At 46.9% G+C, this 26026-nt stretch overlaps 2 protein-coding genes across 3 annotated transcripts; one reads left to right on the top strand and one right to left on the bottom strand.

The window, feature by feature from the left end:
• Positions 1-273: 273 nt before the first annotated feature.
• On the bottom strand, positions 274-3747 carry snai1b (snail family zinc finger 1b). Its single transcript, XM_027025277.2, has 3 exons — positions 3481-3747; positions 2146-2673; positions 274-1702 (listed from the first exon to the last, which is right to left on the bottom strand). Exons 1-3 carry the CDS (start codon positions 3554-3556, stop codon positions 1521-1523), a joined length of 786 nt encoding a protein of 261 aa, XP_026881078.2. The 5' UTR covers positions 3557-3747; the 3' UTR covers positions 274-1520.
• Positions 3748-17675: 13928 nt separating this feature from the next.
• On the top strand, positions 17676-24631 carry LOC113586896 (tumor protein p53-inducible nuclear protein 2). 2 transcript variants are annotated; one of them, XM_027025299.2, is made up of 4 exons: positions 17676-17950; positions 20512-20875; positions 21659-21788; positions 22481-24631. In XM_027025299.2, exons 2-4 carry the CDS (start codon positions 20752-20754, stop codon positions 22740-22742), a joined length of 516 nt encoding a protein of 171 aa, XP_026881100.2. In that variant the 5' UTR covers positions 17676-17950; positions 20512-20751; the 3' UTR covers positions 22743-24631. The 2 variants fall into 2 exon arrangements, with proteins under 2 accessions (XP_026881100.2, XP_026881098.2); XM_027025297.2 differs by having other exon boundaries at positions 21287-21788.
• The last annotated feature ends 1395 nt before the right edge of the window (positions 24632-26026 follow it).

Here is a 26026-nt window from a genome sequence, read left to right as displayed (position 1 = left end):
TTTCTCCATCTTCTCTTTCTCTCTCTCTCTCCTCTGTGTGTCAGCTTTGCTGTGTCGTTAGTATTCAGGTAGCTGGAGTCAGAAGCATGACAGGTGTGCACAGGTGTGCACAGGTGTGCACAGGTGCTTCACACGTCACTCAACACATCTTTTGGTCCTGCATGCAGACACACACACCTACACGCTACATCAAAATCTATTAGCAAAGCCACACAACAAACAGAATACATCCAGTCATCAGTCTTTTGCTCTTATGACTCAGTAAACAGACTGTTTTCTTAAACAAACATAAATTAGTTTATTGAAAAAGAACACTTTGGTTGGCTATACAAAGGTCTGGCGATACAAAGGACCCAAATAACAAAAATAATAATTCTGCATAGCATTCCTGTGAGAAGACTGCTGTACAAACTCACTTCGCCAACAGCGCATGGACACACCAATTTATTTCACTATGGCAGAAGTCCTGAAAAGTTGCGCAAGGTTTGTTTGGCTTGATTCACAAGGTTTACCCTGCTCTCCCTGGACCAGGCGTCCTGAAGCACCCAGCATTTACTCGGATTAAAAGACATCTCCACACCATGTCTTTGGTTTTGTCACCTACAATCATACAATCGAGTTCGCCGTAGTTGTTTACTAAGAGAAAATCCAGCAATTTCGCTTTTTCAACAGTCGTGCTTGAAACACTTTAGTGCACAGACGAATTGGAGTGAAAATCACTTTTTATTGTAGCAGAAAAACAAGAAAATATTGCAGACAATGACCATCACCAAACGCCTGGGCGGGAAATACAAATACAAGCGTGTAAGTGGGGCGTGCTGGGGACTGCGGCCAGAGCGATGTGGCGTCGCTAGGCAGCGTGTGACAGCGATCCGTTGCCTTGCCTGGTGTCAGGTTGCAGCATTGCCAGAAACCAGGAGAAGAGGCTGCACGTGTGGAAAGACTCTCCCGCTCCGAGGCATCTGTCAGCACCACTCCTCCGCAACCGCGCTACTCGGACAGCTGTCTCAATACGTCGCTGTAAAGTGTGTGTGGAGCATGGTGAGAGACGACCCCCGCCCCAGCTCACACACACACACACACACACACTCCTGCAGCTGCACGGGAGAGGGCTGGACCTGCCGGTACTGATGGGCATCTTGGGAATTAACTGCAGAACATGCTGCACCTCCACCAGCAGCTCCGCCTCCTCCACCAGCAGCTCCGCCTCCACCTCCATCAGATCTGAAATCTGAAAACATTCTGAAGCGTCCAGGCAAGACACACTGCCTCTCTGTAAACAGTCTCTCAGTGTGAAAAAACAGTCAAGAAAAACACATGGAAATCTCTGCTTTGATTCGCACGCAGGCAGCAAAAGGCACTTAAGACTGTACTGATATATAAAAACAAAACAAAACATCTTTGGTGTAATCCAGCTGTACAGCTTCCTTCCAAACTCATATGTATAGCTTCAGTCAATGGAAAGTTGGTTAGATGGTTCTGACATCTCCCACTGTGTGTGTGCGCGCGCGCGAACGCAGCTAGGCAGACGAGCAGCAACCGGAGACGGAGTGTTTGTGGAGCAGTGACATGCGGCTGAAGGTGCGTGAGCAGGTGTTGCACTGGTACTTCTTCACCTCCGAGTGCGTCTGCAGGTGAGCACGCAGGTTAGAACGGTCAGCGAACGCCCGGTTACAGTGAGGACAGGAGAACGGCCGCTCACCTGCAAACACACACACACACACACACACACACACGTCACACCTGCAGTCCAGCAAGCTACGACAACACTCCTGCCTTTCAGAACTGCTGTACATTTTCTGCATTAATTATTATAAAGGATATACGTGAGCACCTGTGTAAAATTACTTCTGAAGATGCAGATTGCTGTAGTTTTTAACTGTGACAGATGAAGTTCATCCACCACAGCCCAGAGCCCAGCTGACTGTGGGTGTGTTATTACCAAGACATCATTACACCCTGAACTATGATCCACAGTTCCCACCTTGTAACATGCTAATGACACAGAAGCTACGGGCTCCACGTGAACCGTGTCTATAATAAGAATTCCAGTCGTGTGAATCATTCGCAAAACACTACATGCTGCTAATTGGTAACGTCACCGTGCTCGACCCAGCGTGTGCGCGTTCGAGTGTGTCCACTCACCGGTGTGTGTGCGAATATGTCCTCTCAACAGCCAGGGTCTGGAGAAGGCCTTTCCACATGTGTTGCACACGCAGGGCAGCGTGTGGGAGCGGATGTGCATCTTGAGCGCCCCCAGGCTGTTGTACTCTTTGGGGCAGTGTTTGCAGCGGAACGGCACCCTGCCGGCCGGGCCGGCCGGGGCGTTCTCGACGGCGCCGAGTCCGGGTTCGGCCGCCGCGCAGTGGCTCAGCTGGTGGCGCGAGAGAGCAGCAGGGCTGCTGCACGACTTCGCGCACCGCCCGCACCGGAACCGCTCGGCCGGGTCGGGACTGGGGGGGTCAGAGGTGCGTCCCTCGTCCTCCTCGCCCGAGCTGGACGGGGAGCTGAGGTCCAGCGGTCGGTTGGGGGAGGGTGCGGAGGGGGCCGAGTACAGGGGCAGGCCGACGCTCCACAGGAGGGTGGGGGAGCAGGTGGAGACCAGGGACCCATCTGTGGTGGTAGGAAGTTCAGCGAGAGGGTATCGCTCAGGCACAAGTGCACAGAGAGGACCTGGGGGAGGGAGGGAGAGAGAGAGGGGGAGAGAGAGAGAGAGAGAGAGAGAGAAGGGGAGAGAAGGGGGGATAGAGTCAGGTGGTCGTTCACTAAAGTCTAATCCACTTATATGGTGAAGTTGTTTTGATGCTCTGGTATCATGTTACAGTGGTATTACCACAAAGAAAAGCCCCCACAACAGGCATATTCGATTATTGTATTTACTCCCCAAAAAGCCACAACCGACTGACATTTGTGCCTCCAGCATGAAGTTCCAGTAACACCGACATATTTGAATTGTCCTCGGAATACGCGTTTTAAAGTGGAAATACCTGCGCGTACTGTGTGCGTAAGAGGGGCGTGGGTCTGGCCGTTCACCAGCTATGCACTAATGGGGCGTATTAACACCGCGCACTGGAGATTCAAGAGGATGTCACCTGTGGCTTAGAACAGCTCCGAGCTGGACGTGAGCCGCTTCCCTCACGAGCTCACGTAGCCACAGCACCGATTACACCGCGTGCATAATCATTACAGCTCCTGATCTGGTTACGCGATGTAAACATTCATTCCTGCTTACAAACGATTTTCTGATCTGTTCTGTTTGCAACGTCTTACACGTTTGTGGTAACGATAAGGAACAGCCGACTACTTTTTAATAAATATACACAAACTTTACTCTATTGACATTAAAATAAACGTTTGTGAAACAAAACAGCCAATACGCCCACACACACACACACACACACACACACACACACAAACGCGCGAGCGCTTTTTAAGCCCCTCATGATTTAACTTGTGGAAGTTGGGAAAGTTCTGACTCACCGTTCTGGCTCTCCAGTTCGCTGTAGTTGGGTTTCTTGTTTGTAAAATACTTCTTGACCAAGAACGAACGAGGCATTTTGCAAGCCCGATCCCGTTATTCTCGTGCGTAACGTAAATCCGCGGCAGTCCGTGCTGACCGCTCAGATCTCACCGCGGGCTATAGGAGCGATGTCAACTTCCAAGACAAGTTACAACCAAAAAAAAAACAAAACAAAACGTCTTTCAAAGCTGCTCGGACAGACGGTGCGCTCGTATTTGGCCAGTCTGAGTGCGGTCCATCCTGCGCGGGTCTTCATATAGCGCGGCCGGGTGCGCAGGGGTAGGGCTGGGGTTCTAGCCCCGCCCCTTTCCCATTGTGAGCTCGCGCCTGCAGGTGCCCCAGGGAACGATCTGCGCGCTTATTGCCCATCGATGAGTGTAAATGTCATTAATAGGCGATCATTACGCGCACCTCTAACAGGATTACGCCAGTGAGTTTGATGAGCTTTAATCAGTCACCCAAAGATCAACACAACTGTAGCGTGCAAACCATTCAAATCAGGAAAAAAAAGTTTATTGCTTTGCCATACTGCCAGTCACGAGACTGTAAATCCACTGTGCTACGTCTTTGCGTAACTAGGCCGGGTCATTATAACGTTTGTAATTATATATGCTATGCCAGAAATCAGTCAGGGCTGTTTACAACTTCACCGAAAAAAACATTAAAGCTTGACATAAACCATTCCCTTTATGGGCTCACAGCGCCCCCTGTCGGCAAATTTACTAGCAACCAGGACCTCTACTAAACCGGAGGAGCTGTCCACGCAACTCCATAACTAACACACACACACACACACACACACACACACACACACACACACACACACACACACACACACACACACACACATATATGTTCCAATTTAGTAAAGGATGGTTCATATTTTACATGTTACTTTTTTATTCTACCCGTCAACCTACCGGGTCCATAGCGCGCAAGTTTGAACAGTACGCAATTCAGTTCTCACGGAAGAGCAACTTTTACGAGCGCATGGAGGATACGCTCCCGTCTTTCCTCATTCTCTCCAACAAAGAAGCTCGCTCTCAACTCATGTGTCCTACAACAGACGCTCGCTCTCAACTCATGTGTCCTACAACAGAAGCTCGCTCTCAACTCATGTGTCCTACAACAGAAGCTCGCTCTCAACTCATGTGTCCTACAGCCGGACACTGCGGGAGTGCGTTTCACGCGCATGAAAAGAAGCGCTGTTCTCCCGAGCGTGCTCGCGGCGGGGAGCGGGTGAACATTAACGTGGCTCGCCCGAACAATGTCGCGTTGTGCACGCCTGCGTCCTGACAGCGGCCGATCGCTGCGCCATCGGTCGTGCCGGTGCGCAATCGGGCCGGTGTTTACCTTCGCTTTGAATCTTAAAAGCGTGAGATAGTTGGAAAGTGATTGACTTTTAACCGCAATGCGCCTCATTGTTCCATTGGATCTGCATGTGACGGTGTTAAGTGGTCTCGTTTAGTATTCGGGCGGCTGTGCGTGTGTAGTGGCGGAGGGGGGCTACACCTGTCTATGCGCGCTATTGTCCACGCCGCCCGGAATGTCGCGCTATGCCGAACAGTTCACACGTTGATCATGCGTGCTGGCCGACGCCTAAAAGACGGAGGTCAAACGGGCCAGACTGCTGTAAAAGTCATTATAATGAACAGAGTCATAAGCACTGGCGGAATAACTGTCGAGTCTAAGATTTCTGCCCAACTTAAACCTAATTTCGCCTTGGGCATATTTGCACGTCTAATTCGGGAGGGGACATCTTTGACACCAGTGCAAAAGCTGATGAATACACTGAATGGCAGTCACCAGTCCACAGTCAGTTAGCATTCAAACTTGCATTCAAACTGGGGTACAGAGGTTCAAGACAATTCAATTTGTGCATAAATGGCAGTGTCTACAGATCTGTGTATGGACATCGTCTGATAGTTCTGTAGTGTCTTCAGATCTGTGTATGGACATCGTCTGATAGTTCTGTAGTGTCTGCAGATCTGTGTATGGACATCATCTGCTAAATCTGTAGTGTCTTCAGATCTGTGTATGGACATCATCTCATAGTTCTGTAGTGTCTTGTATTTGATACTCCTTTATTTGATATTGTTACATTCTACAATATTGGCACATTCGCCTATATAGTCCCTTGTTATATGTTATATTTTTTAATGTGTTTTTTAATGTCTTGTATGACAGTGATGCCTACAGAGATACCTACTGTATGACAGTGACAGATACACATAACTGTAACTGATTTGATTTTTACACCTGTCACTCAGGATTAGAAAACAGCCACAGGTCACAGGTCAGAGGTCATGCTTTTAGTCCAGAGGGAGTGTGACCCCCTAGCCCGGACAGCAAGACGACCAAAAGCATAAAAATGTCCTCCGCTAAGAACAGATGTTCTCCTTGTGTTGCTCAAGGGGATACAAGGCAGCTATACAGAGCAAGCACTAATAAACTCTCTGTGGGAGCACTCCAGAACTTTAGACCTGTCTCCTGCATAGGGCTGAGTGACTGTTACTGTAGCGCCATAGCGATCAGGGCGTTGTGGCTGGAGGTGTAGCTTTGTCTTTGGTACATTTCTCTAGGAGTATATAGATGTTTGCTTAGATTCGGTTTTGCCTGTGTGTTTGCGTGTGTGTGTGTGTGTGTGTGTGCTTGTTCAAACATACATTTCTGTAAACTTGAAAGCAATTCTGTTCACACAATTAATTGTAGGCACACACTGACTGGAACGTGTGCAGTGCAGCTCAGGGGAAGGACACCGCAGGTAGGTTGGGGTCTACCACTGGCGGGCGCGCTATGCGACCCGCGCTCTTTGATGCAGGATGACTTGAGAGATGCCAGTTGCCTGAGAGAAGGTTGCTGTCTCTCGTCAGGGTAAACGATGGGCCCATAAACGCTCTGGTCTTCACGCCGGGTCAGGCCTGCTCTCACGAGACTTTCACACTTCTCCCCATCTCACAAACAAACACAAGCTTCATTCTCTTCGTGTGGGTTTTGACAAATTTAGCTCAACCAAGCTGACATCAGTCAGATAATTAATTACATTTAATTTCACTCATAATTGAATTACTTTAAATTAACACATCACATGGGTCAAATCAGTTGATTGGACAGTGGCATCTCAGTGGTTAAGCTACTTGACTTGACACTGTTGGGCCCCTGAGCAAGACCCTTAACCCTCAATTGCTCAAGTTGTACTCAGTCATAATTGTAAGTCGCTTTGGATAAAAGTGCCTGCTAAATGCCATAAATAAATGATTGCTTACTGTGTAACAAGTGACTCGAAACAAGTGCATGTCTTCCACTGGAGATAAGGAGTGTACACACACTTACAGTCACGTCTGTACACACACCTAGAGACACGTCTGTACACACACTCAATCACGTCTGTACACACAACTACAGACACGTCTGTACACACACTCAGTCACGTCTGTACACACACCTACAGACACGTCTGTACGCACTCCTAGAGACACGTCTGTACACAAACCTAGAGACACGTCTGTACGCAAACCTAGAGACGTCCACTTGGTTGTCAGTTTCCGAGCAAGTGTGAGTGTAAAGTGGCGACTCTTTGCTGGTTCGAGTTGTTTGTGGTGGACGGGGGGGAGGGGTCTGTTCCTCTGGTCGTCTCAGCAGGGAGTAGATAAGATACTGTAGACGCTATGCCTCTCACTGGCACAACCCCCTTGGAATTTAAGCTCAAACATATGGCCATCAACTCCTGCTGTTTCTCACAGGGAGTCCAGGAATTCTGGTTTAATGACCTCTGGGGGCTTAATGAACCCCCGACCTGGGCCCAAACCTTACTCTGCAAAAACAAATATACAAATACAGCCATAAGCTCAGGTGTCTTGTGGGGAGAAGGTGTTTGAAGAAGTGCATGTGTGGAAAAAGGCATTTGCAAATGTTTACAATGTGATTGTTTGCAAAGTGGTTGTTTACAAAGCAGTTTTGCATTAAGACACAAAAAACAACAGTGTTTGCAGGACAGTTGCGGAACAACTGAAGGAAGGAAAATACTTTTCAATCAGTGAAAGTACAAAACAAATGAACAGACTCCATATCTGTAGGTGTTTGTAACCATATATTTTTATAACTGTAGGTGTTTATAGTATTCTACAGGCAACACTACACATACAGGGCTTTTGTATAGTAACAGAAACACACAAACACAAGCATTGTGTGCATCAACACACAAGCACATACACACACAAGTAATGTTTATTCTTGTAATCAACTGTAAACATTAAATAGGTATTGACCCTGGTTTTGACATGCTAGGTTTTGGTCAATAAATCCTATAAAGGTCAAGGAGTCCAGCTGTAGCGTTAATTGTTGTTGTTGTTGTTGTTGTTGTTGTTGTTGCTGTTGTTGTTGGGCGCACGGTATGCAGTGGGTGAGGGTGAAGTAACGCTGAAGTGGGGGGTTGCGGGTTGGAGGTGCAGGTTTGCATTTCCACGTGCACTCTGGTGTCATTTGTACCATCCCCTTTCATCAGGAATATGAGACAAACGTGTGTCTGATTGGCAGACATTACAGGTGCACTAAGACCACAGACAGGATTAGAGACTGACTAAGACCACAGACAGGGTCAGAGACTGACTAAGACCACAGACAGGATCAGAGAGTGTCTAAGACCACAGACAGGATCAGAGAGTGTCTAAGACCACAGACAGGGTCAGAGACTGACTAAGACCACAGACAGGATTAGAGAGTGTCTAAGACCACAGACAGGGTCAGAGACTGACTAAGACCACAGACAGGATTAGAGAGTGTCTAAGACCACAGACAGGATTAGAGAGTGTCTAAGACCACAGACAGGGTCAGAGACTGACTAAGACCACAGACAGGGTCAGAGACTGACTAAGACCACAGACAGGATTAGAGAGTGTCTAAGACCACAGACAGGGTCAGAGACTGACTAAGACCACAGACAGGATTAGAGAGTGTCTAAGACCACAGACAGGGTCAGAGACTGACTAAGACCACAGACAGGGTCAGAGACTGACTAAGACCACAGACAGGATTAGAGAGTGTCTAAGACCACAGACAGGGTCAGAGACTGACTAAGACCACAGACAGGGTCAGAGACTGACTAAGACCACAGACAGGATTAGAGAGTGTCTAAGACCACAGACAGGGTCAGAGACTGACTAAGACCACAGACAGGATTAGAGAGTGTCTAAGACCACAGACAGGGTCAGAGACTGACTAAGACCACAGACAGGATTAGAGAGTGTCTAAGACCACAGACAGGGTCAGAGACTGACTAAGACCACAGACAGGGTCAGAGACTGACTAAAACCACAGACAGGATTAGAGAGTGTCTAAGACCACAGACAGGGTCAGAGACTGACTAAGACCACAGACAGGATTAGAGAGTGTCTAAGACCACAGACAGGGTCAGAGACTGACTAAGACCACAGACAGGATTAGAGAGTGTCTAAGACCACAGACAGGGTCAGAGACTGACTAAGACCACAGACAGGGTCAGAGACTGACTAAGACCACAGACAGGATTAGAGAGTGTCTAAGACCACAGACAGGGTCAGAGACTGACTAAGACCACAGACAGGATTAGAGAGTGTCTAAGACCACAGACAGGGTCAGAGACTGACTAAGACCACAGACAGGATTAGAGAGTGTCTAAGACCACAGACAGGGTCAGAGACTGACTAAGACCACAGACAGGATTAGAGAGTGTCTAAGACCACAGACAGGATTAGAGAGTGTCTAAGACCACAGACAGGGTCAGAGACTGACTAAGACCACAGACAGGGTCAGAGAGTGTCTAAGACCACAGACAGGGTCAGAGACTGACTAAGACCACAGACAGGATTAGAGAGTGTCTAAGACCACAGACAGGGTCAGAGACTGACTAAGACCACAGACAGGGTCAGAGACTGACTAAGACCACAGACAGGATTAGAGAGTGTCTAAGACCACAGACAGGGTCAGAGACTGACTAAGACCACAGACAGGATTAGAGAGTGTCTAAGACCACAGACAGGGTCAGAGACTGACTAAGACCACAGACAGGATTAGAGAGTGTCTAAGACCACAGACAGGGTCAGAGACTGACTAAGACCACAGACAGGGTCAGAGACTGACTAAGACCACAGACAGGATTAGAGAGTGTCTAAGACCACAGACAGGGTCAGAGACTGACTAAGACCACAGACAGGGTCAGAGACTGACTAAGACCACAGACAGGATTAGAGAGTGTCTAAGACCACAGACAGGGTCAGAGACTGACTAAGACCACAGACAGGATTAGAGAGTGTCTAAGACCACAGACAGGGTCAGAGACTGACTAAGACCACAGACAGGATTAGAGAGTGTCTAAGACCACAGACAGGGTCAGAGACTGACTAAGACCACAGACAGGGTCAGAGACTGACTAAGACCACAGACAGGATTAGAGAGTGTCTAAGACCACAGACAGGGTCAGAGACTGACTAAGACCACAGACAGGATTAGAGAGTGTCTAAGACCACAGACAGGGTCAGAGACTGACTAAGACCACAGACAGGATTAGAGAGTGTCTAAAACCACAGACAGGGTCAGAGACTGACTAAGACCACAGACAGGATTAGAGAGTGTCTAAGACCACAGACAGGATTAGAGAGTGTCTAAGACCACAGACAGGGTCAGAGACTGACTAAGACCACAGACAGGGTCAGAGACTGACTAAGACCACAGACAGGATTAGAGAGTGTCTAAGACCACAGACAGGGTCAGAGACTGACTAAGACCACAGACAGGGTCAGAGACTGACTAAGACCACAGACAGGATTAGAGAGTGTCTAAGACCACAGACAGGGTCAGAGACTGACTAAGACCACAGACAGGGTCAGAGACTGACTAAGACCACAGACAGGATTAGAGAGTGTCTAAGACCACAGACAGGATTAGAGACTGACTAAGACCACAGACAGGGTCAGAGACTGACTAAGACCACAGACAGGGTCAGAGAGTGTCTAAGACCACAGACAGGATTAGAGAGTGTCTAAGACCACAGACAGGATTAGAGAGTGTCTAAGACCACAGACAGGGTCAGAGACTGACTAAGACCACAGACAGGATCAGAGACTGACTAAGACCACAGACAGGATTAGAGAGTGTCTAAGACCACAGACAGGATTAGAGAGTGTCTAAGACCACAGACAGGGTCAGAGACTGACTAAGACCACAGACAGGGTCAGAGACTGACTAAGACCACAGACAGGGTCAGAGAGTGTCTAAGACCACAGACAGGATTAGAGAGTGTCTAAGACCACAGACAGGGTCAGAGACTGACTAAGACCACAGACAGGGTCAGAGACTGACTAAGACCACAGACAGGATTAGAGAGTGTCTAAGACCACAGACAGGGTCAGAGACTGACTAAGACCACAGACAGGGTCAGAGACTGACTAAGACCACAGACAGGATTAGAGAGTGTCTAAGACCACAGACAGGGTCAGAGACTGACTAAGACCACAGACAAGGTCAGAGCAAGGTCAAATGAGGTAGGTTAGGTACCTGGATCTGTTAAGTTAGGTTAGGTTAGGTACCTGGATCAGGTGAGTTAGGTTAGGGTTGGACCTGAACTTTGCTGGCCAAAAGAGAGACTGTTTGTGCAAACCACAAGACTCTCTCATATCAGGTGGCATGTCTGGTTAAACTCTGAGACTCTCTCTGAGGACTAGTGGGAATGTTGAAGTGTGAACCCTCCTGACATCCACTGGACTCCAGGAAGTTTTAGCCATAGCTGTACATGTTTCAGTGCCTCTCATGTTTATGTCTGAGACCACTGTTTTGGGATGTCCTTCTCAGACCTCTGGCTACTCATCACTGTCTATAGTGGCAAAGGGGTGCTGATAAACCACTGTTGTCATGGTTACGGTATGTAAGCCACTACTAACACTATGGATCCAGCAGGGACCAGACTATGGGATGAGCTTTATTTCTCAGCAGTGTTACGCCATCTGCTGGCAGATAAATGTAACATCCGTTTTTGACAACTAGGAGGCATCAAAACCACAAAATATGATTACACAGAGACGCTCGTGAGGTGTTGCGTCTCTCAGCGAGTCTCTTTTCTGTTTCATTCCATGCTTGGTTTTTACCTTTCATTTGATCGTATGTTATTCTTTGCTTTATCTTTTATTTTCCGTATTTTCGTAATTTATTTATCGTCATTTTATTCTAGATTTGTTTTATTGCTGTTGTATCCTCTTGTAAAGCACTCTGGGAAACCGCGTGCTGTGCGTTTCTTGTCAGTGAAACGTGACCTGAACAGCACGCGCTTCTAATTAAAGCTTCTGCAAGCGCGCATAACTTTAGTTTTGCATGTTTGGGCTCGTGCCGCGTCAGTATATTGATCAGGTTGTACGTCTTGCATATCGGAAGGTCACAGAGCTTTTAGTATGACAGGCACGCGAGGAGGCGCGAGTGTCCTGTTTCGTACCGACGTTACCACGGCGATGGACATGTTTCCGGTATGGCCGGTCAGGTTAATCATCAGTAGTGTAATGATCACAGGGTTTGCCCTTCTCACGCCTTCCTCAAACACATTATTCTACTTCATGAGTAGATCCCTGCTTGTGAGCGTACTCAGAAGCCCCTCTGTACCTGCGTACACACCTGCGTACACACCTGTTTATAGCCTGCAGCACGCTTGTGGGTAGGAATCAGGCCGGTATGCAGATGGAGCTGGGAGCGGGCGAAGGCGGGGAAACTGGGAGGCAGAAAATATTTCAGGAAGAGACAGACAGGCAGTCATGTAATTTCAGACCTTCGTGCCACTTGTTAGTGTGTTTAAGTTTTGTGTGTTTGCTCACATGCACGTGTGTGTGTGTGTTGCGAAGGGGACGTAACCCGTAGTCATGTGCTAAATTTGCTTAGCTACTTTGCATGTTGGCTCTTGGTGGCCACTGTTAACTCATGTTTCAGAAAACAAAGGGAAGTTTGTTCTTCTCATGATAAGACAGGGAACAGTTTCAACCTTGTGCTTGATTTAAGATGCTGAACAAACCTGTTAGCAGAATTTAAAGCAGATTAGTTATTTTTGATTGCCAAGACACATTTCTTACAATTATGGTCCATTTCCCAAAAACTAAGCACAAATGCACAGCTGCTCACTCATATCCACAAACATCAAACTATCCACAAACATCAAACTCTCCACTCACAACCACGTCACCTCTCATTTACACCAAACTGTCTTCAGATATCACAGAAAGGCCATAAAATACACAAATACATGCCCACAACACACTGGTGAGATCAATACAACAACCTGCTACTGCTACAGCGAGTAACAGAAACTACGATCCAGAACAACCTCTTTACATGACGAACGCGGTATAAAAACACAACGTGTACAAATTTTCAAAATCTCTAATTCCTCAATATACTGTAGTAAACTGAAATTGGGTAAAAGACAGCTGATAAAGAAGATGGAATTCAGGGAAAATAATCTCCAGGCATTTACATAAACCAAAGACAAACAGTACATACATAATGAACCTCGCATTTATTCTGCCTCACCTGCCAAACCAGAGAATTTCATTAACACCACAGGCAACATTAGATCCAGACAGGCAGGGGTAAAACCCCCCACGCTTCCACACCGCCCCACAGCGTCCTGCAAGGCCCAGAGGAGAGGGCCACTCGGTCGTGGACTGTCCACCACCAGGCCAGAACGGAGAGCGCTCTCCAGGGTTCGGAGGGGAGAGAACACAGGTAGAAAGATGCCAGTGAATGCAGCCTCAGTCGTGAACCAGGACGCAGTGCAGACAGGTGTTAGCTGATACTGTCCCAGATGCCATCACACGGCCTACGCTACAGTGCATAGCGCTGTGATACACAACTGCACTCAGACACCTGATACCATGTCTGAGAAACTACACTTGCACATACTTCAGTCACTGGGTTTTAACTTTTGGCGTTTCATTGGAAAGGAACACGACAGGCCCGATTCATTTTCAACTTGATCCGTCGAAAAATGTGGTCGGTGGTTGAGATGCTGACTGCAACAACACCCTGGACCAGTCCTTGATCCTCAGCAACTCTCCTCTGTCTCCCTTGTACACGATGGATGTTGTTATCAATGATCATATTGATGATTTCCAGCTCCTCCATTACGTGGCTGTCTCTCAGTTCTTCTAAAACAGAAGTCCAGTAAACCAGGCATTTTACAAAATAAGAGCATGCTGTAACTCCAAATGGACTGTATGTGATATGAATTTCAGACAGCACACAGGATTACAGAGCAAACCGCTCACTGTACATGTATGTGTTGTAATAGCACAGAGTGCAGCACGCCAACATTACAGTAGGCAGTAGACTGGTACAGATTCCACTGGCTCAGATCCTCACTCAGCTTCCGTTACATCCCATAGACAAGGATATGGTCCAACAGAGATGCACAAAACTCACAAGAAACTATCCATCTCCTTGTCCTACATATATGCTGGTTCTGTCTTTTGGTAGGCTGCATCATGGTTTAATAATAATTTGTTCACCATGGCGGTGTAGGGTGGAGGAAGGAACAGTGCACAGCCCAGCTGAGTACTGAGCATGCGAGTAGGTTTGTGAGGAAGATCAGACCGGTGTGAAGGATCGAGGTTATTCAGGGCTTTGTAGGGGTGTAGGTCGTGAGTATACAGGGTTGAGATGTTTCCTTAATAGGCTCAGTCAGAGTGTGTAAGAGACTGAGAAAAACACATAAAATGCAAAGCGCACACAGACTGATGGAACGAAGGGAAACTCTCTGTTCACCGAAGGGTTATTTTTAACCCAAACACAGTGTTTTGGTTCGCAAAGTTCATCTTCCCACAGAGTACAGAGTGAGCCCTCTGCACAGTTTTAGTTTCTGTTCCAGTTGTTTCTCCGTGTGTGTGCGTGTACATGTGTGCGTGTCTACACTCTCCTCTTTAAAGACTCCGTGCTGTCTGCTGCTTCAGAGTCCCTCAGCTGGGACTGTGTTTGGTTTATGTAAACACACATCATGATTTTTAATGTTGTCTCATCCGGGATCGTGTGTGTGTGTGTGTGTGTGTGTGTGTGTGTGTGTGTGTGTCTCACCTTGGATCTACACCACTCTCGTTGAGTCAGCAACAGCCAGTGTGTTTACAGTTGCTCCTCTGGAGAAGGTAATTCCAACAAAGGTAATTCCTGACCGAAGAAGAGGCAACATAAATATATCCCTCTCCCCACTTCTCTCTCTCTTGTTACTACAGAACTAAGTAGCAATGGTATTTACTGGAATGTTGTGTGTGTGTGTGTGTGTGTGTGTGTGTGTTACACTGGACTACATGGCAGGATGTCACTGGCATGGAGTCTCTGGCTCACTGGCACCATTGGAAAGCCCTGGTACAGAATGTCCCATTCTGAGACAAAACACCGAGACAAAGCAACACTGAAACAAAACAACTGTAATGTTTCAGGCAAGAAAGAGGCAAGAGGCAGAATGCAAATGCAGGAGACTATTTAATGAGCGAGAGTAACAAAAACACTGAAGGCTAATAAACAGAAGCAAGGGGAAAACACTGAGGAAAATAACACATGAATTAAGCAAACAGACGCACGGGCGAGGACAGTATAGCGAGCGTACTCTAAACATGACGGAACAAACCTAGCTTACCACAATAACAGACAATATGGATGACAAACCCCAGGGCTTAAATAACCAAAACAATTAAGGACTAACCAGACACAGGTGAACATATGACCAGGGAAAACCAAAACAAGGACTGGACTTGAGGAACAGACGAGGGGCGGAGAAAACGAAACCAAGGAAGAGAACAAGAAAGTGAAGGAAAACAGACACGACAGGGAAACTTTGGAAACAGGGATGTCAGGAGGGTGGCCAATCGTTACAACACTGAGACAAAACAACTATTACATCTATTTAGCAGTCATAAGGATCACCTTGGTCAGTTAATAGCCATTATCATGTATACAGTTATCCATTATCAATATATACACAGTTAGTTTGGCACATGCTGTGCTGTGGGTTTAGGGCAGAAGATGATTTTAATACCATTAAAGCTGGATTCCAGGATCACCATTTACATTCATGTTTGGCCAAGCCCCATTTAGAAACTGGCCTTTGGCCCTGATATGGGATCAGTTTCCATTATACACACTCTGATCTCCACTGTAATTAGGAGAGCCTTAGATATGGTCCCAGATCAGACTCCATGTGGCCATTATGCCATGAACTTGACAGAGAGGAATGCTAGCTGCTGGTGTTGTGTTGCACCTGGTAACCATAGAGGCCAGAGTCGGCCAGCTGATTAGTTCGAGCTTGAATATCACATTCCACAGGCGAGGAGGTTGATGCGAAGTTCAGCTGGGCTGGTGTCCTGCTCTTTTAACGACTGACGTCACGTTCGCTAAAAGTTTAAATCCAGGTGTGGTAGGGGTAATAACCTGTTTGGGTGCGTTTGCACTCAAATTTGTACTGTTTGAGGATCTCAGGTATTCATTGGAACCACCTGGACACGTGTATCATATGTTCACAGTATATACCTCATTAGGTGTGTCGAGGTCTTTCCAACACATCTTAACCCTGAATATGACTTTGGAAATGAAGAGGGAGAGTTCATTTTAGGCTGCTTAAGACTATGCCTGTTGTAAAAAACTCTTTAAATAAATAAGTAAAATAAGCTTAAAATAGGGTCCTGCAATGGACGGCCGTCCTGACCGGGGTCGGGTCCCGCCTTTCCCCCTGTACTGCCGCGGTGGCTCCGCCCCCCATGACCCTATATTGAGTTACGAGGGTTAGCAGACGGATTAAACAGGTTCGTAGGTTGAAGCGTGTAGAGACGTACGTGTCTCCAACAGCCATGAAGCTTGACAAGGAGCTCGTCCTGCAGTCTAAGGGTGTTACTCCTAAACCAAGTATTTACAAAAATAACACAACCAATCAGGGCGCATCCTTGGTATTTTTGTCAGATGTTCAGGAACATCACAGGGTGTCACAAACATGCACCCATCGCATACCTTGCATTCAGGTCAGCCCTGAGGAAATGTATCTTTGTTTAAGACAGTCCACATTCAGGTAACAAGCATAGCCCTGTGTCAGTCAGCTCTCTACCCACTCACTACAGAATTACACCCCAGCACCCCCTTCTGCACGAGCTGTAAGAGGGCAGCGTCTGTGTCAGCCCGACACTGCGATTAGCATCCACCCAGGTCCGGTGACACACTCCAGCAGGGTGTAGGGCGGCTGTGATGAGAGATGAAAGTGAGGAGATCTCGCTGAGACATGAAAACATTCTCACTGTAGATTATAATTTTTTTTTTTTCCCAACAGACATTTTTTCGTTTTACATCAGAGGGCCGTACCCTGAATTTCAAGTGGGGTCTATGCATATTCAAGAGATGTTTATTAATTTTTAATCATTCTTGTTATTTTAACTGTATTACTCCACTGTGTAAAAAAACATGCCATTTATCTGCACAATTCCACACTCCAGAATGAGGTTAAATCGCTTTGATGTATCATTCCTTAATTATTTACAGCAAAACAATAGGTTAATGAATTTTTGAATGGCCTCGTTAATGTATTTGTGGATAGTCGAAGTCAGCAACCAAGGGCTTTAAAATTCCTGCGAATCCTATTGGCTGTTGAAATACTGCATACGGATCATAGTGCTGTGATTGGCCGATTGCAGGTGCCGCTGTGGCAGCGAAAGCTCCTCCTTCGCTAAGAAGGGGTGGAGAGGGCGGGGACAAGCGATATTTACAAACAGCACTTAAAGAGACAGGACACACGTCCCACTGGCTGTACTGGAGTCACTGGACCGCCTTGCTGGCATTGGTAACACAGTATAGTATCGCAGACACATCAAAGGGAACTGCAGCGACCACAAATCGTGCTAACGACGGAACGAGCGTGAGAAATACAGGGCGATGCCTTACAGTGCCTCTGCTTATATGAGCAACAGTGAATCAATCCTAGTTTATATCTTATCAACCCTGTGAACACGGTGACAAGTGTCCCACCCCCCACCCTGTTACCCTGGGGCTCGGTCGGGATCTTGTGTAAAATTCTGATTGGCTTACCACCCCCGGTGGGCGGAGACGGGGCGTGGCTAAGGGCACTGTGACCTCACAATCAGCTGTTTTGTGCGTTCTGTGCTCTGATCCGGGGATCAGCTGGGCGAAGCAATAACAGCAGGAAAATCATCTGCAGAAAAACATCAACTTGGCGGATACAAACTGCAGATATTCTAGTAAAGTTTAACGTTTACACGGAACACTTCTTCTAAGAAGAAACGCCGTTGTATTTTTTTTTTTTTTATCGTGGGGCACTTACTACCTCTCCTAAAGCTATGCTTTAAGATTTATTTAGTCCTTTTTACTGTGTTTCGTCCACACGTTTAGCTACAACTTTTTTTTTATTTTTTATTTTTTTAACAAAGGCAGGTAAGATGTGTACGATCTCCAGTTTCTTTGTGTCTAGTCGTGTGAAACATGGTTTTGTATTCTAACGGCCCCGATGTAAATGCATCTAGATGAAAAGTACTGAACTCTAGTATAATATCCTGGCCGTAAACGTTCAATGTACGGGTCGAACGCTCTTTTTAACGTCTGCCATTAAGAATCTAACCATAAATGGATGGGTCGGGCAGGATTTCGTTTGTCGACATACCTTTTATAGGTCAGCTCTGTCATTCTGATACCGTCACTGCCTTGCCCTACAATAGCCTCGTCCGACATTAACTTTACACTGCTGCATGCATGTTGTTTTTCCTTAATTTCAGGCTAAAGATTCCGAAACAGTAGATTTTATTTTGGTGAATGATAGACGTGTGGGTATGACTGGTGTTTAATCGAGTGTTTGACGCGTCCTATTGTTTTGCTCGCTGTGATGGCCACCCTGGGGTTTAATTAAAGCCCCTAGCCCGAGCCTGGATGCGGTCCAGAGCCCACGCTCGGAGCCGAGTCCCGTCACTGTGTAGCCTTCCCACTTCCATATCGTGGATATGCGGCTTTCTATCGCGTCGTTTCCATTTCATTTCCGTCGTTTGACAGCGTCCCGTCTGTTTGTGCTTTTCCCTGTCTGTCACTCGAGCCCAAGGCTTCCCTCGACACTTCAGTCGTTACACCTCTCGACTCGACGGCTCTGGCGTCCAAACGCCGTTAACACGACCCGTTAGCACACGGTCCGGTGAAGTCCGGTCCAGGTTTTTCTTTTGTCGTGTATTTTTCCGTCCTCCGGTCTTGAGGAGGCGGGGCCTAGCTGCGCGAACCACGTCAGTGACGTAAACGCGCACCCGCCCCGCCCCCGTCCACGTCGTAGGCTCCGCCTTACACGGACGCCTTCGAGAGTGACGATAGGCCAGTGAATTGATGGACAGCTGATACAGGCGTTCCAAATCACACATGGACATGTTTACCTCACGAGCACGGCGCACGCTCGGAACAGGACGCGCGCGCGAACGCGTGCGCGTTAGTCATTAGCGATACGGGTTCATGACGCACAAATGACGCCATCTCTGTCTGACGTCACAGGAGGATACCATAGTTTATGTATGAGATGTAATGTCAGATATTAGGAACTGTCATTAAAGAATAAACTAATTAATAAGTGACGTGCGCCAACAGAACCAACCCCAAAAATGACCAGTAAAAGAAAAGACAGCTTTGTTCTTCTGGACATGAGGGAATGACAAAAAATAGTTTAGCAGGCCAGCATGAGAGGACGTCCTACATTCGGTTGACATAAAGGGCAGTTACAACTTCACATGAAGACGCAAAGCTCAGAACAGTAAACAATGACATTCTACTGTCATTCCATGTAAGACGCTATATAGATCGGACCGTGTCAGGCCGTAATATAGATCAGTTAGCCACTGTACTAGTGGTCAGCCTACAGTCTCACACTTAGCAGATGTTCAGAGGTCCTCTACGTTACTTGTGTTCAGAGGTTAGAGAATCTGAGTTGAGATGTTTCCTTCTCTTACTGAAGTAAACAATAGTGTTACTGTTACTGTTGTCTACTGCCATGATGTCGATCAATTCAAAGCATAATTTAATAAGCTGTGGCTGGTATTTGTGTATCTCAGGGGCAGGTCCAACATGTGTAATGTGGGTGTGCGCTGTGACCTTGGCGACCAAAAATATTGATAGCATTTATGAATAACTTAACTGTTAGTATACGTCCTGGGACACTTTTCCTGACTGGCCAGTTTATTTATACACAGTGGGGTGGGGGGTGGGGGTGGGTCTAAACAGTGTGTCTAAACACATACATGGACAGTGTCTGAGATTCAGAGATTGTTTCTCTTTCTTGTGAGATGGCTGTTCCTCCACTGTGCTTGTTTGCACTTCAAGGTCAGAGTGCACTTTTAGGTCATGACAGAAAAAGACACACAAAAAAAGACAGAAAATCTGTGTTGCTTACTCAAAAGTTATGTAAATGGATGGTTGTATTTAATGGCTCTTATAATACTGCAGTAGATCTCTTTAATATAATCTATAATATGTGTGGTAGGACGTGTCTGCGTTGGTGTAATGTAACAACATTTTAAAAAAGGTCAGAGATGATAAATGTAAACCCACAAACACATCCTGGAGGAAACTCAAGAGCAGATGTTCCTGTTTATACGGGAAACAGAATTCGCCACACAAGATATCGCAGTGGAAATATAATGTCTTTTCTTACTGATTTTCTTTCTGGTTGTTAGTGATGTTCCATGAGAGCGTGCAGGACTAGACTGGGTGGTGCCTCACACGCCCACGCCGCTCCAGACACAAGATGAACATGTTCACCATAGACTGATTAGATCACCTGAACCACAGCTGGGCAAACTAGAACTGGATGCTGGTTCTGTTTTTACGGGTTTCCAGAACCAGAGCGGTTTCCAGTAGCAGGGAAATTACATTCCAGCCCACAGACAATTCCGATGGTGTGACATGTGAATGTGCTATCATTTCCATTCACTTGCTCTTTCTCTGCTGTTTGTCTTTTTTTCTTCCTGCAGGCCTTTGTAGTAAAAGAAAGACCATAAGTTTGCACTTTGACAGTTGGACAACTCTTCCAGGACTCCTCGGAGACTTGACGAGCATCCAGTCCAACACACCGTGCCACTCAACAGCCTCAGAAGACCAACAAAAACCAGTGACTGTAAATACGTTATTGCATTTTTTTCTCTAAGAAAAATTCCACGGCAGCTCACGCTCAGGACGCCTTCGGATTCTGCCCTTTGACCTCAGCGTCAGCAATGTTCCAGCGCCTAAGTAACCTGTTGTTTGGTGAGGTGGAGGTCGTCTCCGCTGACCTTAACGGGCCCAAGCCCTGCGTCACTGAGGCTGATGAGGAAGGATGGCTCCTAGTAAATCTACCTGGTAAGTGTGTGAGGAACCATGGGAAATGTAGTCAGTAGGGTTCATACTATAATGTAAGTTTATGTATGAAAAGGTTTTAGTGTGGATTTTGATTTCCTTATTTATTTTGCATGTCACATCTTCAAAGTCATGAAATATTTACCCAAGATGTATGCAAAGTAGACATACGTACATAAAACTAATGATAGTATTCCTATGTTTTTATGTCCTGTTTTTGTTTTTTACCTTCTTCCAACCCTGCTCCATATTTCGCTCATATCCCGTGACTGGTGTGTGCATGTGCGCTTTATCCCCGCATGGCTTTTTATGATGGTTTTGTCCATATTTTCCCGTGTATTATTTGCTCCACCCCTTCCACACCCCCAATTTCTTTCCACCCCTCTGCGCCCCCACCCTGCACCATGTGCCCAGGTAAAGACTGTACCATGCTGGGTGAGGGCGGGGCAGGGGCACCAGCTATAGCACAGTCGCTTCCCCACAGTGAATTCCAGAGGGCGGAGTCAGAATGTGACGCATTCAATCCCTCTCGGACACACGGCCCCGCCCCTTCCCGGTGCAGGAGCCGCAGGACTAGAGTGGGCAGGGCCTTGGCGGCCCGCCCTCCTTCCCCTTCCCCCAGCTCCGCCCCTTGCCTTGGCTCTCCCTCCCCTCACGTCTCGGAAGCAGTGAATGCGCTGTCCGGCCCCGCCCGCTGCATGCGGGGCTCCGCCCCTGTGTCTCCGGGCTCCCGCGGCTGTATGGACGAGAGCTGGTTTATCACGCCTCCCCCCTGTTTCACTGCAGAGGGCGCTCCGGCCCAGGCTAGCCCCATGGAGGACCTCCTCATCGAGCACCCCAGCATGTCCGTCTATGTCGCCTCTGGAAACCTGTCGGTGGTGGAACAGAGTGCAGCCAGCTTGGCTGGCAGCGTGAGGTAGGCGCCCACTCCACTCCTGAACACGTCCCTCTACGTGGCCTAATATTACACATGTTGTTACACATGTTGTTACACATGTTGTTACACATGTTGTTACACATTTCGTTACACATGTCGTTACACATGTCGTTACACATGTTGTTACACATGTTGTTACACATGTTGTTACACATGTCGTTACACATGTCGTTACACATGTCGTTACACATGTTGTTACACATGTTGTTACACATGTTGTTACACATGTTGTTACACATGTCGTTACACATGTTGTTACACATGTTGTTACACATGTTGTTACACATGTTATACCATCACATGCCTTTACATATCTTTTTCACTGTACATGTATCACGGCAATATCATGTCATATGACATACTGTTATCATTAGTTTACTATATGTACTGCAATATTGCTGTATACCATGTAATCTCTTTACAGTCTGAACTTGTGTGTCTATCATGGTTTCATGGACTTGGCCCGTTTCTGACTCACTCATGTTGAACATAATTTGTCACAAGTGGGGCGCTGTTAGCCCTGAAATATCTCTGTCCCAGGGACGCTGTGTGTTTTGTTCTAGATCTCTCACTACATGTGTGTTTTTAGTTAGTTTTTTTTTTTTTAACTTCTCAGTCTCCTCTTTTCCCATGTTATTTTCCATCTTCCTCTTTCTTTCTGTCTTTCACAGCACGATGTCTGAATCAGCACTGCCCCCTGTGGCCAGGAGCAGCAAGCCCACCAGGATGGCCCGCGGAGCTGCCCACCAAGCGCTCGCCAAGGTGACGCAGGCGTCCCGCGTGCAGAGAGCCAAAGCCCGCGTGGAGCGCCGTCCCCTGGGACGCCACCGTATGCAGAGACAAAACCACGTTTGCCAGCAAATCCCGCGCCACTCCGCACACACCCGGAATGCCTTCCTGCACCAGCCGTGCCAGCGAGGTCTCTGCCATTAACGAGCGCCAGCCTCACACTGGGGGCATTACACCATCCTCCTCCCAGACACCCCGTGGTCTCTCCACGCCACCCACCGTGTCTCTCCTCTTCTTACCTTCTCATGTTCCTCTGTTTAGATGGTGAAGTAGCTTAGCCCACAATATTACTGTTTCACATAATTTAGGAGTTTTAGTTTAAGCACTCAAAACCATTCATTAAGGTCTCATCTCTCTCTCTCTCTCTCTCTCCCAATCATGCCACACACATCTGATCACCAAGGACCTTTTTAGCTTTTCCAGTTAGTGAATGTTGCTCCATCATAAACAGTAGCAGGTCTGTGGTATCTTTCTCATGTTGTTTATGCTCAGTTCCTGGCCAGGACCATCTGGCCTGGTGAGGCCCTCTAGTGGTGAGAGAACGTCTAAGCCTAACACCAAATCCACCTGAAGTGTGTGCGTGTGTGTGTAGAAACGCATATATATATAAAACAGTATAGTTTTAACACTTCTGGATCAACTCAGGTGCATGTTTTAACTTCTAACACTGAGAAGTGGGCACGTTTTCTCAACACACTGAATGGAAGAGAGAGATAGAATGTAAAAGGACTTTAGTATTGGGAAAGCAGGCACGGAGGCAGAATTAGAGAGGATATACTTCAGTAACATATCCGAACCTGAGCATTTACACACTTGCCGCTTGACTAAAGACTGAAACTGTATATTAGCTTGGCTCTTTTGTTTCGTGTTCTTTTAAGACGGCTTTGGGTGGAATATTTCCCTTAAGACACTGTTCCAACAAAAGGCCCCAAAACATTTCACATTGTGCTACTCTGAAAACATTTGTACTAAAAAGGCTTTTGGTTGAGACAGAGTATTGTTATGACACAGTGAAACAGTGATAGTACACTTTAATGAGTGTACTGAGAAAACAGAGACATTATCTGCTCCAGGGACAGTCAGAGGTTGCTATGGGTTACAGGGTGTGGTGGTACATATGTGCAGGATGGTTAATGGACAGCGACTCTAAGATGTTTTGTTGTGTTGTATTTTGGGATTTGTTCCATCCTCGGACCGCTGCTGTCACTGTCGAGCAGGTCATAGCCTCCTCTCACCACTAGAGGGCCTCACCTGTGCAAAACACAAAAAAAACCAACGACAAAAAAAGCAAAAAGTAAAATTCACAAAAATCACTGTGATCACTCAAGGAGGAGCTGGAGGAGAAAGGTTACTTCTTTTCTAGCTTGTCGAGCAACACTGGAGCGCCATCGCATTGCAGCTCCATCTCCATTGCAGAGCCAGTTGTCACCGGGCTGACATCCATGTTAAAGATCCATGCAGTCAGACGCCAGAGTAAGAGTACTCCAGAAAACCTTAGTGCGCGCGTGTACTTTAGTGTTAGCAGGGAAGATGCCCACCTCTGCCCACACACACACACACACACACACATATACACACATACACACGTGTCCTTAGTGCGCGCGTGTACTTTAGTGTTAGCAGGGAAGATGCCCACCTCTGCCCACACACACACACGTGTCCTTAGTGCGCGCGTGTACTTTAGTGTTAGCAGGGAAGATGCCCACCTCTGACAGCTGGAAACCTCTGCCCACACACGTGTACACACACACACACACGTGTCCTCATACACAGTCTGGTGTGCTCTGCACACACACGCATGTCCTCGTGCACAGTCTGGTGTGCTACACACACGCGCGTGCCTGCTGTCCTTCCTGGCTCAGTGTTCTCCACATCGCGCTTCCGCCTCAGTGTCATCCTCACAGGTTCTATTTAACTCTGGTGCTGAAGGTATATGAACATATACTGTACTACTGTCTGTATATTGTTGAGACTTGGATGTACGTTTGCACTGTCTTACATTTTATGGTAAATCAGTTTTTAGCTGTGTGCAATTTTTTTTTTTGTTGGTTTGTTTTTAACAAGCGGTAAAGAGGTTGGAACGTAGCTGCAGATGCTGAGGTGCATGAGTTAGAAAAGTAGTTAAAAGACAAACGATTTGAAATCACTAGCATTAATGTACATAATGCGGAGCTCTTTAAAGTGCAGCGTTTGAATGGCGTGCGTGCTGACGTACTTTAGCGCTAAATGATGTCACCATGTTTCGACTGCAGAACTGAGCTGAACCGGTTGGTCAGATTCCCTGAACACCGCTTCGCTTACCTAGAGATCTTATTATTAAGTGAACCTACTCCTTAACGGTCAGAGATTAAAGTCCTGTGACCAGCCTGTTAGTGAACCTTTAGCGAAAGACCGAGAGCTCCCACGTGTCCTGTACTGTAATGACCTGCCCTGATTGCTGACGCCTTCAGACACGTCAGGAAGTAATGGAACACCTAAAGAATATCCAATAACTACATTTATATGTATGAAACGCATTTAGTTAATATATATTTTTGGATTTTTTTTTCCTTTGAAAATAAGTGTATGAAATGGATGTTTATTTTACAGGGATGACTGTCATGGGCGGGTTTTTTAGTCGAGACATCAATTCCGTTTCCTGTCACATGGTGCTTCTCACCTGCTGGTGTAACAGCTGTATGCGAGTGTAGAGACATCACAAGGGAAGCGAAGTAGGACGGGCGGTAGCACGGCCCAGCACGGTTAACGTTGCGGTTGGAATCGGCTGGCCTGCGTCCTCCAGCCCGGGACACCGCGTTCACTGCTGGTGGTGTTTGGAGATTTAGTTTTGTCTCTTTGTGCGTACGTGGTTAACGCAGTGTGCGGGGCAGCGGTCTACGCTGCTGGGGAAATCGCGGGGGGGCAGTGAAGTGTGATGTGAAAACGGAGAGGGGGTGAATTTAAAACGTATATAACAAAACATACTGATAAAAGAAAACTAAAAAAAGAAAGTTTATGTGCTTGTATTTTATCCCATATTATTAGAACAGTTCACTGTATTCTATTGTCAAAAACAGGGGGGTGGACTATCAAATAAGGAGACTGCTCTTCTGTTTGATCCTTGCACCCTGAAACTATGGCAGCTTTTGAAACGTAAGGGTTCACCTGTATGGAGGTATCCCCTCCAAAGAGTACACCCCCTTGAAAAAAAATACAAATAGATTATATTTAAAAAAAGAATGGTGTATCTTATATTTATGGTGGTTGTGCCTTTCACTGTTCTGCATGGTTTTTGTGATATGCTGACTTTTTTATCCCCGTGGAGTGTGATCAATAGGTCTGTAACTAGTAGAGGCCTGTGTCGGTAGGTCTGTCTGTAGTAGAGACCTGTGCAGACCACAAAGATGGGGCTCAACAATCCATTCAGAAATGCAGGTACAAGACAAAAA

Source organism: Electrophorus electricus, chromosome 24 (genome assembly GCF_013358815.1).
Source record: "Electrophorus electricus isolate fEleEle1 chromosome 24, fEleEle1.pri, whole genome shotgun sequence".
In the NCBI taxonomy this organism is placed as follows: Eukaryota; Metazoa; Chordata; class Actinopteri; order Gymnotiformes; family Gymnotidae; genus Electrophorus; species Electrophorus electricus.
Note: the sequence above shows the minus strand (reverse complement) of the source record. Positions and strands in the feature narration are given on the sequence as shown.

Bases quoted from the DNA above. Each gene is read 5' to 3' on its own strand.
- snai1b (XM_027025277.2), bottom strand. From the start codon at position 3,556: ATGCCTCGTTCGTTCTTGGTCAAGAAGTATTTTACAAACAAGAAACCC. The intron at 2,674-3,480 runs GTGAGTCAGAAC...TCCCTCCCCCAG, and splicing joins CGAACTGGAGAGCCAGAACG to GTCCTCTCTGTGCACTTGTG. The intron at 1,703-2,145 runs GTGAGTGGACAC...GTGTGTTTGCAG, and splicing joins ACATATTCGCACACACACCG to GTGAGCGGCCGTTCTCCTGT.
- LOC113586896 (XM_027025297.2), top strand. From the start codon at position 20,752: ATGTTCCAGCGCCTAAGTAACCTGTTGTTTGGTGAGGTGGAGGTCGTC. The intron at 20,876-21,286 runs GTAAGTGTGTGA...CCATGTGCCCAG, and splicing joins GCTCCTAGTAAATCTACCTG to GTAAAGACTGTACCATGCTG. The intron at 21,789-22,480 runs GTAGGCGCCCAC...TGTCTTTCACAG, and splicing joins AGCTTGGCTGGCAGCGTGAG to CACGATGTCTGAATCAGCAC.